The 13,533-nt window shown below is 37.1% G+C and overlaps 1 protein-coding gene across 1 annotated transcript; it reads left to right on the top strand.

Annotated features, from left to right (window-relative positions):
- The first annotated feature begins 7,919 nt into the window (after positions 1-7,919).
- LOC124344328 (coiled-coil domain-containing protein 22 homolog) lies at positions 7,920-8,983 on the top strand. The gene is made up of 5 exons (XM_046797841.1): positions 7,920-7,991; positions 8,128-8,270; positions 8,329-8,494; positions 8,568-8,702; positions 8,785-8,983. The coding sequence occupies exons 2-5, from the start codon at positions 8,248-8,250 to the stop codon at positions 8,899-8,901; spliced, it is 441 nt and encodes a 146-aa protein (XP_046653797.1). The 5' UTR covers positions 7,920-7,991; positions 8,128-8,247; the 3' UTR covers positions 8,902-8,983.
- The last annotated feature ends 4,550 nt before the right edge of the window (positions 8,984-13,533 follow it).

The following is a 13,533-nucleotide window of genomic DNA, read 5'->3' as shown; positions in this document are numbered from 1 at the left end:
CACACGAAGGTAGTGTTTGGTGTAATATTTGGAGTATTATTCGACACAGAAGTTATAAGATTCCTAATACCACATAAGTTCAAATGCCTCGCGTTCCTCGGTCTCTTCGATGCATTCTGTTCCCTTATTTTAGAAATTATTCCTATCAAAAGAAAATAAATTAAATTTTTTAAATAAATTTTTTACTTGATAATTATCATTACTTTGGACGTCTTGGATGATTTTCTCGCTGACATATGCCTTTCAAATTGTCGTCAATTTTTTATTAGTAGATGCGTTTGGTTTCGTTCGTGAAATCCGATAACCAAAAATTGGGAAGCAATGGTGGTGATGCAAGCTCTTCCTCAATAAGTAAAAAAAAATCCAGAATGGTGGAAATGAATAGTGCTTTAAGAAGTAAAGTTGCGCATACATAATTTAAACACTATTTAACACAAAGTACTACTAACGATTTTGTCACGGGCAGTTCAATTTGCACACTTGTTGTCTAGAACGCAATCAATAAAAGGCATATCAAATCGCTGGCCAACGACACCGCCACAGTCAATCAGGTGGCTTTCACCTTGGCCCTACACTAATTACACTTAGCCTAAAACAATGATTTCCCTAGTACATGGGTCTAACACTAACACACACACTCGCACTCAAGCTCACCAACACGGCTTACACACAACCAACACATGGGGAACAAAACCAACTCAAACAGGAGAGTAAATACGACCGTCTGGCGCAACAAGTAGTCAAGATCTGCTATGGAAAAAAGGTTACAACTAGGAACTCAGGTTGATCGGAAGCCATCCAGTGCTCACTTAAGGAACAAAAGCATTAGGGAACAGACGGAACGTGAAAATATTTTCTGCTTATTGCTGTCATCGTTGGGACATGATGTGTAAAATTCAAAATTCTTGGTGAAAGAGATTTGTACAAATAGGTATGTCATCCAATATAATTTGTTACTTGCATACAAAATAGTTGCCTAACACTTTACTCCAACAAAATTCGAAATTACAAGGCAGAAAAGTTACTCTAATTTCGAACATTTGGGGTTGATTGATGGAAGAAATGGAAAAAAACGTCTAGAAGAAGACATTTTTCCTAGTTACCTTTTCAAACTGGATTCACCATATTATGTACTTCCAATAAAACCTAACCGACAGACAGCAAATTTATTCTACATCAAAAGAATAAGCAACCCTTGGAGTTTAATAGAACATGCTTTGGGTTCAGCACTACATGAAAAAGCTATAATCGAAATTGAGTATGTTAAGAATGATAAAATATAGATATTTAATAAAAATTTTCTTAATTTTCTTCTTTCAAAAAAAGGAAGACTTTAAAGATGACATTCAATGTGAAAATTGGGGTTTATTTCAATCTGGTTGCTCTCAATTGGTTGGATTCCAAAATGCTACAACACCAGCTTTTCAGTTTAAAGGAACGAAAGTTAAACCACACATGTCCTATGCTTCAATGTTGTTGAAACTCCAAATAATTAGAGCACTAGAAGAAGACAAAAATGGATTTTTCTTTTTGGCATTCAATCACGAAGATCAAATACCATGCAAACCCGTGGATTTAGTAAGTTTCTTTTTTGTAAAAAATTAAACAAATAATTACTTTTTTCTAAAGGAATTCCAATAAATTTTCTCAAGAGGATTGGGGTTGATTTGAAAAAAATTATTTTCCTAAGAATTGAACTAAAAGATCCCAAATTTAATTACAAATTTGACTGCAATCAACTTTCTGCAGCACTTTATAGTAAAATTAATCCAAATGAAGGAGACACTGTACTACACAAATTCTTACTGATTCTTGCAAAAAGTAAGCAGATTTCAGGTTGTAGTTTAATCAAATTTTTCCAACAGAAATGAAAAATTTTAAAATGTGATATTTAGGCTATAAAGCGAGAGTAGAGAGTGTTGGAATCAACAGAAATTTTGTTCCAAAATCCTTACGTCACTTACTCGGGGCTTATTACGGGTCGAAGAAAATGTATTGAACTTGACAGTTGAATGTCCTTTTTGTGCATGTTTTACAACTGAAGTTGCATTGGATAATCACATTACTAACGATTGTAAGTTCAAATCTTAAAAAAAAATGTGAGTTTTGTTCGCTAAATTTATTCGTAATTAGATTCTGGTGTAGTGCATGAATAGATTACTGCTGTTCCAATTCCTTGGCTGTTTGCCTATTTCATATGTACCTTGAAGTTGTGTTCAATTTTAACAATTTTACAACATAATTTTATTCGATAACTATCACTCCAAAGGAAGTTTCTACTGGAGAAGTTACTAAACCACATGTCCTTTCTTCTCTATTCTCACCAACGCCATCGATTTGATTCGTTATTCAAAGTTTACTTTTATAATATTCGATTTCACATTCGTCTCAGTTTGTAAGTAACTTAATCGCTATGTAATTCACTTAATAAACAATAAAAGCCACAGGTACCTTATGATGTCAATTCTATGTGAATTAGTCATTAGATATAGATATGAAATGGTGGGATATTCAAGTCATGTGAGAATATGTGACAATTCTGCATCTTGAAATCAATAATAATGGAAGAAGCGGCTATAAGGGAGTAATAAACGTTAATCATTTCATACCACACATGACGTCGTGAAGAAAATACATTCCAGCGTTGAAGTCCCCATGGTGGCATTGCTTATCTAGTTTTGAGAATAAATTCATGTATCCTAAAATTTCAAAAAATAAAAAAAAATTTCTTATCTTATTAATCATGAAGAACAATGCAACGTTTCAACATTTTTTTTTGTATTGCCACAATATTGCCCAACGCCAATGTTCAATGGCATGGGTTTTTCTGATTTTCTCAAGATTTTGATAGATTTTGATTTCAATCTGCTTTCCCGCTTGGCTACTTTGGAGATCGCAAACACGACAATTTTTTTTTAAATAGAAAAATATCAAAGATCTTAATGTGTTATTTAAAGGCAGTGGCCTAGAGTGGCACGGAATCTCCAATCTAATCAAACTTAACGCCATTCGATAGAGCTCGTTAAGCCGATTCGAATGGTATATGGGAAAGTTTGTGCAAATGAACGCATCCCTGAGTAAATCGACTTTAAAGTTTTTGGTTTACCGGGCTTCCGTAGCGTCCTTGGCCGCCCCTTTGCGCACCCCCTGAGCCCACCCCTCGTCCCTTGAGGGATCACCCCTATTTTATTTCGCGGTACCTGAGAGCCTTTTTTCGAAAAAGTTTTGCCCGTCGCTGGACTCGAACTCGGAACATGCTTGCTCAACATTTACTACCAACCGAGTACTATAACCACTACACCATTGAAGTTGTGGAAAGATGGAATTTAAATACATAGAAAAACGAAGGTTTTTTTGCACATTCTCTTGTTTGTTTTTTTGACGTGCCCATAAGGACAGACATAATAACAGACACACATAAGGATAATTCATGGCGAAACGTAGAGCCATATTACCTCGTAAACTAATATTCGTAACTAACTCGCACACTTTGAAAACTGTCCAACTCGATAAAAGATCTCTCCCGTGCGTTAATTTCTTGGACGCGTATTGCGACCACGAAAATGTAGCTGTCAGGTCGTCCATAATGGTGTAATAAGAGCCATTTATGCAAATCATGTCTTTTATAAGGCTCAAAAGAGCCAAAGGGTGCCAATTCTTTTGTTACCGTCATTGTTGCCATATAAGACAACTGTCTAAACGTGAGTTGCCAAATTTGTGAGCTGTATTGTCTCTTCATAGTCTTATTTTCGATACTGATGGTTTAATTACAACATATTCGAAATTGTTTGTATCATGTATGGTGTAGTGGTTATAGTAATCGGTTGGTAGTACAGGTTGAGCAAGCATGTTCCGAGTTCGAATCCGGTGGCGGGCAAAAATTTTTCGAAAAAAAGGCTCTCGGGAGTTATTGGTATTGCGGACACGTCAACAAGAAAAAACAAGAGAAGGTGCCAAAAAAATCTTAGTGTTTTTATGTATTTGAAGTCCGTCTTTCCATAATTGTGGCCACCCTATGCGACTCCATCAGTCATCGGCTTACCCTGACGGTTGTTATTGGTATTGCGGGCACGTCAACAAAAAAAAACAAGAGAAGGTGCAAAAAAAAACTTAGTTTTTTTATGTATTTAAATTCCGTCTTTTCACTACTTCAATGGTGTAGTGGTTATAGTACTCGGTTGGTAGTAAATGTTGAGCAAGCATGTTCCGAGTTCGAGTCCAGTGACGGGCAAAAATTTTTCGAAAAAAAGGCTCTCAGGTACTGCGAAATTAAATAGGGGTGATCCCTCAAGGGACGAGGGGTGGGCTCAGGGGTGCGCAAAGGGGCGGCCAAGGACGCTACGGAAGCCCGGTAAACCAAAAACTTTAAAGTCGATTTACTCAGGGATGCGTTCATTTGCACAAACTTTCCCATATACCATTCGAATCGGCTTAACGAGCTCTATCGAATGGCGTTAAGTTTGATTAGATTGGAGATTCCGTGCCACTCTAGGCCACTGCCTATTTAAATGACACTACAAAGTATTTATAATAAAGGAAAGGGCAAATCAACCATTGGAATTGTTAAAGATATTCTTGAGGAAGCATGCTGGATTAGATTTCCTACCTACCAATGAAGATCTGTTGGAACACATAGTACAAAACACTAGTAGTACAAATGTCTGAAAAAATAAAACAAAATATATACGATGACATTCAAAGAAAACTTGCTAATAATAATTAAATAATGAACCCATATTTCCTGATCACAATGCAGCAAGGATAGATATGATGTCAAACTTCTCTAAAGAGTCACAACTAGACGAAGATATTGGTAAGCTAAAATATGAATTAGACTTATTAAAACTAAAACTAATCTATTAATTTTACTATGATGGCCCTTTAATTCGTTAATGTTTTTTTAAAATGCTGCAAGGACAGAGATGATGTCAAACTTCTCTCAAGAGTCAGCACAACTAGACGAAGATATTGGTAAGCTAAAATGTGAATTAGACTTATTAAAACTATAACTAATCTATGAATTTTACTATGATGGCCCTTGAATTCTTTAATGTTTTTTGAAAATGCAGCAAGGACAGAGATTATGTCAAACTTCTCTCAAGAGTCAGCACAACTAGACGAAGATATTGGTAAGCTAAAAAAAGAATTATACTTATTAAAACTAAAACCAATCTATGAATTTTACTAGGGCAAACTAATTCATAACTTCATTTCTGCGCTGGCCTACAAAAGCCACACAATTCGGTGTGCTACAGCGTCGAGAATCAGATTCCCAGCATGTTAGTATCATCCCAGGTGCAAAGCCAAAGGCATTTATCATCCATTGTCACTTCGTCCGGTGCTGAAATGTTGAAAAGTACTCTGACGGAATCACTTGCCGAAGGTTGTGAATTGAAGTCTCTGCATTTGAAAAAGCTTGAAAAGGTTATTTTTGAAATTGAAAATGGAAAGAAACCATCTGTTGTTGCAGATAACTATAAAATGAGTAACAAGAAATTATGGGATGTAGTAAGTAGTGTTACAACAACATTTAATTAACTATCGTCGTATTTAGATTATCATTTATGTAATAGCTTAAAAGTAGAAATCTTCTTAAGAATGACTAGAAAAGGAAGCCGGAGATATAGGACCGGTCGAAATAGGCCCCGACGAAATAGGCCCGGCAAATAGGACCGGACGAAATAGGACCCTACGAAATAGGCCCACTTTTAAAATATTTTTATAGCGGTCCTATTTCTCCGTCAAAGTGGGCCTATTTCTCCCAATTATTTCTAAGTTCCATAAGGTACTTTGAAATAATAAAAAAATAAATTCGACCTACTCTACATGAGCGAGAAGGCGGAATAATATATGAGAGATCCGCCACCGTATATATTCATTGCCGTAGCTCAAACCACGATGATTGATTTCACACATTGCCGTTTCGTTTTTCACATGTTAGGCAGCTGATTCCCGTCTTTATTTTTTGATGAACGTATTCCCCTTTATCTTAACTGTAAAATTCATTTTTTACAAACGTCGTTTTCACTTATTAACTATCGCTAATTTTAAAAAATGAACAAATTTCCGTGTTTTCTTCGCCATTTATTTGTTCCGTAGCTCGATCCCCCCTTCAGCGGCTCAGCCTTGAACGCGTCTCTCCCCTTTCAGCGGCTCAGCCTTGAACGCGTCTCCCCCCTCTACCTATGCCAGTACTCAGGTGAAGTAGGAAATGAACATGTTTGATTAAATAAATCTTACGGATTGATTTCAAACATATCCATAACAATTTCATGTTTTTTTTTTAAGCAACAAACGCATATCACTTTTAAGTTTCTTGTTTTATGGGGCTGACGCGAGGTGCTGCTCAAGCCGGCCAGAAGGGTGGTCGAGCGGGGGTGGCTGCACGCACTCATGGGAGAGGGGTGAGTGAAGGGGGGTTTACCTGGGCCATACCATACACGCCCATGGTTTCCCTTTTCCGTATATGTTAAAGGATGGACTAATAGTTAGCAACTCGGGCTATGAATCTCAAGCGCCGGTGTTCGAATCTCGGCCATGTCGATAAAGATTTTTATTTACAAAATATTTTAGAAAATTAATAGCTCAACAGCATAAAGCGGTGTGGAACTATCCTGGCGAAATTGATGGTTTTTTCTTTTTTTAATTGATTTAATATACAGCACGAAAAGGAAATTTCTATTATAGTTGAATACCAAATGTGGTTTTGAAGATTTCCATCTATCGGTGATAGTAGCGTCACTAGCGTGGTTCAATAGCGTCATGAAGATGGCGTCATCTGCTCATCGTCAACTTCAGCGTTTAATTTACAAATAAGAAATAGAAATCTTATAAAAAAATTAAAATAGCTTCAAGATGTGTACATTTTATTTTTAATCATTTTAAAATTTGAATTGCAATTTTCGTTACATTTGATCTGTAAGAATTCGATTCTGAATCATTCTCATTTCAAATCGATTCACACACATAGCAGACGCTAACACATCAAGCGTCATCAATAGCGTGGTCTATGGTGCAATGCTATCACTGGAGTAAGGCGTTTATCTTCTATTCGGGTATGTTAGAGAACTCTTATCATGTTATTTTCAATCTTTAGTTTCTAATATTGTAATTATCAACTTGTGTGGATAGGTAGCGTCATGATTGGCCTACCCTGATGGCGTCATGATCGCTGCTGATTGCCTTTCAAATAGGTTTTCAGCATTCTGCTTACACCTTTGGCATAGAGTCACATATTTCACAATCCAACATCAATTGGTACCAACAGCAGCCCTTCTCTCCATCATCCAGAAGGGTCTGAGATCAGTGTTGGAGATGTGTGTGACAATTTTAATATGATGAAATTTATCTACCACCAAATTTTTACTCTTATGTTTTTGTTTTTCAGGATGGTTCGGAACAACCCATGGAAAGCTTATCACTCATTGATGCTGTGATGCCTGATGTTGTTGCAAGTCGTCAGCAGCAAACCCAGAACAAACAGAAACCACAAGTGGTAAAGACAGAACCACCAAATTCCAATGGAGATGAACCCATGCATTCCAATCGTAAGATAGTCACTACTTTTTTTTGATCCCCTGAACTGCTTACTTATTTTCCCTTCAACTATTTAATGAAGGCTGGGAAGAGGAAACAGGAGTAGAGATACCTGCCAGCAAATCTACTGTACTTCGTGGCCATGAATCTGAAGTTTTCATCTGTCTGCGCCTGAACCCAACAACATTCAGAAGGGTGGAACTGAAGTTCCGAGCAACAAAGATGTCACCTCACTTGACTGGTATGTAAGTTGTGCTATGTAATGCTATGTGTAATGTAATGTGTATGTAAGCAAGTGCTTTTGATGGAAGTGTAAGTTTGGTTTTACTATTTCATTCGATTTGTTTTAATTTTATTTCATTTCAAGGTATTTGCTGGGATAACTGAACAGAAGTTTTAAAGAAAGACTGAAACAATTGACAAGGCAAAAGATTGGGAACCTGAATGCTATTCAGGTAACTAGTGCCAATACATTTTATACATCAATAAAAATAAGATAATGTGTTCTAAAATTCTTCGTCACGAAAATGTAATTAAGTATCTCTACATTAATATTTTTTGTTTCTGATTTTCTTCTTTTTATCTGAACAGAGTGCAGGCGAGAAGCTTAAAGCTGCACTTGAACATACAGTGACGTCCTTAAGAAGCTTTGTAGAAGAAATTCGTACTAAAGAAGATACTATACAAAAACTTCAAACGCATATCGAATCTATGCCACCTTCAGTACTAACAAGGTAATAAACTTTTGTTATCCACTTGAGTAACGAGATAGTTGTATCTCTTTCTTTTTAGAACATTTTATACTCAAAGAATACTGAGTATCGTAGCCAACGTCAAAAAACAAAATGAAGAAATGCATCGGGTGCTTGAAGATGTAAAAAGTGTGCAGCGTGAAATCAATTCAATACAGGGAAAAGTTGAGCGTACGTTTACCGTTACGGATGTAATTATTTTTCGGGTATCTATTACTACTATCAAAATGCTGATATTATTAATAAAAAAATGTTGTTACCTTTTTCTTTTTTTATTAGATGGCCAAATCGGATGAGACTGCCCGGCGTATTTACAAGTATTTGATTTCATTGCAAACTGATTGCTCTGACATCCAAAAATTAGTGAAAGAATCTGGCAACTTGTCACGAGAGATAAAGGATTTAGAAGATCAAGTATGTTTCGCTAATTTTTGTTTGTTTGTTTGCATTATTGTCAAATAATGTCAAATAATGATGCTGTTTGTTTCGTAATCAGGCGGAGATCGAATTACGTAAGAATATTGCTACAAAAATTAGGCGACTGCAAAGTGACCTCGAACAGATACGGACGGAAAATCAGATTTTAGAAGAACGAGTCGGTACTAAAATTTAATTATTCATCTTAGTTTATTTCCAGTCAGCCTCACTTTGTTCAAATTAAATTTTTCTCACTTCAATAAAGTTCAACATTCCAATATTCTATCTCATTCAGTAGCCATTAAGTGGATTGTACATTATACAACGCTACTATAATGCATTGATTGTGTAATGAAGCGTCCGCTTAGATAGCGCGCGCTGAATTATTATACTATTTTATTTGAATATTATTCACGCATACCATATATAGTCATGTGCGAAACAAGCGCTATAGTTATTTTGGCCAAGCTTTTATTGTATACGCTTCATGTACTGCTTCTTCCATTATTATAATTTTATTATGCTTAAACCAGCTTAATTAGAATTATGAAGCTAGATTTGCAGCTACAAACACGTTTGTTTGCAGCTGCCAATCTGGAATGTTCTTACCTTTGTTCTCGATTTGCAAACATTTATATTTAGCATTTTGTACGAGGGTTTATAAGGAACTCTCGATCCGCCAGTTCAGTTCAGTCTCTTTCAGTCCCAGTTCAATCTTAGTTCTCTTCCAGTCTTTAGTTCTTGATTTACTTCCGTCTTGTGTTCCTGTTCTAGTCTTGATTCATCTTAGTTCCCTTCTTCAATCGTTTCTAACAGTTACCGGTCCCTTCTTGTGTACCGAGAGTTATTAGTGTTGAGCTCTGTGTTGAGTTCTAGTGCTGTGTCAACAAGTGTCTTATCCTGTCTCCTGTTTCTTCTATTTTTCATCTCAGTAACGGTATGTTATTCTTAATTATTATTTGTGCTACTAGTTATTAGTGTTAGTCCAATACATCGGCTTGTGGGTAAAACGCCTCTGGTTGTTTATTCTTTATTATTTTTAGTCTTCTCTTTGTAAAGTTATTCCGTCCGAGAGGATGGATCTTTACATAATGGTGGCAGCGATTTTAGAACTCACCCACAATGTTGAATAATGATGTATTTGGTGCTAGACCTAAACTTGTACGCACGCCTATTATAAGTGTATCGAATCCCTTGTACAACGTTGTTGAAGTCGAGATCCATGCCCCACCTGTTTCCCCGATTCCGTTGAATTCTGTAGTTTCTGATTATCAAGAAAGTTTTGCAAATATTGTCGATACTGGAAGTGCGAAGCTCATCCAGGATCCTGTCCGGAAAATTCAGGGATCTACCGATAAAGAATTAAGAACCAGGGTGTACAGTGAAATCCAGAAAAAACTTAGATCATACTCCGGTTATCAGCAAGTAGATCCGTTATTAAAAACACCCCCACGTAGACAATGGATTCGCGAAGAAGAAACAGTTTTTAACAGTAGTGACGACGTTTCCTCCCCTTTGTTGCCTTATCTCACTGATTCTTCCACGCCCAAATCTTCTCGTCGAATTACACCAATAATAGATTGGACACGTCGTCTCTCAAATTATTTCAAAGAGAAAACAACGAATGGCAGACCATTTCGAAATTCAATCGAACAGATTAGTAGCGGAACAAATAGAAATTCGGATTCGAAGAACAGTAGAAGGAGTAATACTAGGGCCGAATGCAGTTTATCCGAAAGTAGTTCATCTACTTCCATCATTAATCCTAGCTTTGAAGAACTTAGAGGAAAGAAAGACAGATTTTCAAAAAAACAGTCAAGCAGTCTGGACGCAATTACTTCGGTTATTCCAGAATATTCAGGAGTTGGACACAGAGTCGGAGCTGATAGATCTATCAGCGGCGACGAAGTTAGCAGAGATAACAACCGAATTATCGAAATCCCAACTAGAGCTAACCCAGCCAGAGCTGAGGGAAGCAAGCGGACCAGTCCGGGGAATCAAGCTGTTGACGGAAGTATTGATAAATTGCGGGAGGAAAACATTGACATTCCTTCTGGGGGAAATTCTGTGTCTTCACGAACTTCTTCCGTTCGTACCAAAAAGAGAAGAACATTTCCTAAATTATTTTCCAAGCCAGGAAATACAAAGAGTAGACGAGGACGGAGATTATCACTCGGTAGTTCAAGAAATTGGAGAAGCGTCTTACTTCGTGCTAGAAAGTTTTATAAATTCACACGCCAATTTTCTGAGAAATATTCAAGCCCTCTACACGTTTCTGAACTTAGTTTACAAATTGGGACAAGTACAATCACTCAATCCGGGGCCATTGGAAACACTCAGGCCGGAGCTGATCAGTCTATCGAACAAATTAAATCAGCTTCCCCAAGTCAAGAGGTTCTCACGCAAAATATCTGTCCGGGAGTTAGAATTATTGATCAAGAAAACGAAGAAGAATTTGAAGAAATTAATTTCATTAGCAGTTTCAGCTTCCGAGGAACAAGTCCAGAAAGTGAACAGGCAGAGCCTTCAGGTCAATCAAAGCAGGTCAGAGAATCAATCAGTCCCGAACCAGAGAAGACGATCACGAGGGAACAGAGCTCTAGCTTGCGTCGAACAAGTCCAGCAGGTGAACAGACAGAGCCTTCAGGTCAATCAAAGACAATCAGAGAATCAGTCAGTCCCGAACCAGAGAAGACGATCGCGAGGGAACAGAACTCTAGCTTGCGTCGAACCAGTCCAGGTGGACAGACAGAGCCTTCAGAACAATCACAGAGATTTGGAGTGTTACGCAGTACCCAGTCAGAGAAGACGATCACAAAGGAGCAGACGCTCGACGGGATCTTCGCAGATTTTGGAGAATCGCGTAACAACACCACTACAAACAAGGGAACTGAGCCCATCGAGTCAATCGATTATAGAGACAGAAATAAGAAACAACATAGAAAGATTCCAAGCACGCCTCAGACTAGTCCTAAGCGTAGTGCCAGAATAGAGGATTTTTGTTTATTATCAAACACAAATTTAATTACCAAAATGAATACCGATACTACACCTAGATTTGCAGCAGCTTCAGATCTATCCGCTTTTCAAAAAGATCAATATGTCCGCTCAAGCCTACAATCTTTACCATCTTTTTCTGGAGGTGCTCTCCAGCGATTTGACACTTGGCTAGAAACATTTGAAGCCATCATGTATGACTCTGATATGACGGAAAAAGACACTATTCTAGAATTATATAAGAAAATGACAGATAAGGCACATCGAACTATGAAATATATTTTACACAGTGGGAATGACAAATTTGAGGAAATTAAGGAAAAATTATTGGACCATTTTCACGGAGATGAAACGACAGAGAAGTCTTTAAAAAAGTTTAAAAAAGCAAATAGAAAACCAGGGGAAAAGATTTATGATTTCGCTATTCGTCTTAAGGAACTATTCAGATACGCTTATCCCAAGAATTATGAAGAAGACTCCTTTCAAATTATTTTAAAAGAAAAATTCATAGATGGAATTGATGAAAAATTACAAATGAAAGTTAAATATAAAGAATTCAGAACCTTTGACGAACTTGTTGCCGCAACAAGAAAATATTCGGTTCGTATGGAAGCTATTGAATCCAATAAGGAGAGACACGAATTTGTTAATGCTATCAATCAGACTAGCCACTCGAATAATTCAGAGATACAAGAAATCAAACAGATAGTAAGGGAACAACACGAAACGGTCAATGCCATAGCGTCTGCATTAAAACAGGGGAATAAACAGGCAGAAGAAACAGCTACTGACCAAAGTGAAATTGCTAATTGTATACAGGAACTTTCAAAAGCTGTTAGCTTTCTGTTGACAAAAGACGGAAAACAACAACACGTTCAGAAACAAGTAACCTTTCAAAATCAAATGCCAAATTTTCAGCCAACTTACCCCAATAATGGAAATAGTCTCAGATTGCCTTATAAACCATTTATCAGTAATAATACGCAACAGAATCAGCCTTTTTATAATAGACCAAGTTGGCAGCCTCGACCACCCAGATCACAGCAGTGGCAACCGAATCAAAATGCTTTTCAGCAGCCAGGGTTTAGACCAAATTTCCCAACACCTTTTCAAATACCCAATCAACCATCCACTCCGACCCAGCAGTTTACTAGATTCCCACTCATTTGTTTTTCGTGTGGTGTAGAAGGCCATGTAAAGAATAATTGCCCTGTTCCAAGGCAACAGAATTTTCAACCAAATTTTCCATCAAATTTTCAGTCAAATTATCAACCAAATTTTCAGCCAAATCATCAACAAAATTTTCAACAAAATTTTTCTCAGAATCAACAAGTCGAAGCTTTAGAGTCAGCAAAACCGCCAATTTGTTACAATTGCAGAGGTATCGGACACAAATCATTTGAGTGTCAAATGAAACCAATGGGCCCAGGTCATCCTAATTTACCAGGACCCCCTCCAAGGAAACAGGGAAACCAATAAGTATCAACTGTGGCTTCGGGTCAGTTGATAGTGAGCCTCTTCTTCAATCCCGAAATATTGCTAAGTTAACTACATTAACAAATGAATCAACTCCTCGAATTCCTCTTTCAAGTTTTCAGCGTTCTTTTCAGGCTTTATTTGATACAGGAGCAGCTAGAAGTGTCATGCATTACAATCTTTTTCAATCTCTTCCACAGCGAAGTCGAGGGACCTGCAGCAAACTCGATTTTGATTTATATGATGTACATGACAAAAAATTAAATACGTTTGGACAAGTGATTTTGCCTATATATTATGGAGATGTTAGACTTTTCCAAAATTTTGTGATTAGTGATGGTATTTCAGAAGATTG

The sequence above is a fragment of the Daphnia pulicaria genome, chromosome 6 (assembly GCF_021234035.1).
Source record: "Daphnia pulicaria isolate SC F1-1A chromosome 6, SC_F0-13Bv2, whole genome shotgun sequence".
NCBI lineage: Eukaryota > Metazoa > Arthropoda > Branchiopoda > Diplostraca > Daphniidae > Daphnia > Daphnia pulicaria.
The sequence above is the reverse complement of the archived record's forward strand: the minus strand, read 5'-3'. Positions and strand labels throughout refer to the sequence as shown.

Coding starts and splice junctions, on each gene's coding strand:
- LOC124344328 (XM_046797841.1), top strand. CDS start 8,248: ATGCCACCTTCAGTACTAACAAG. Junction 8,495..8,567: donor CGGATGTAATTATTTTTCGG/GTATCTATTACT, acceptor TTTTTTTATTAG/ATGGCCAAATCGGATGAGAC. Junction 8,703..8,784: donor TAAAGGATTTAGAAGATCAA/GTATGTTTCGCT, acceptor TTTCGTAATCAG/GCGGAGATCGAATTACGTAA.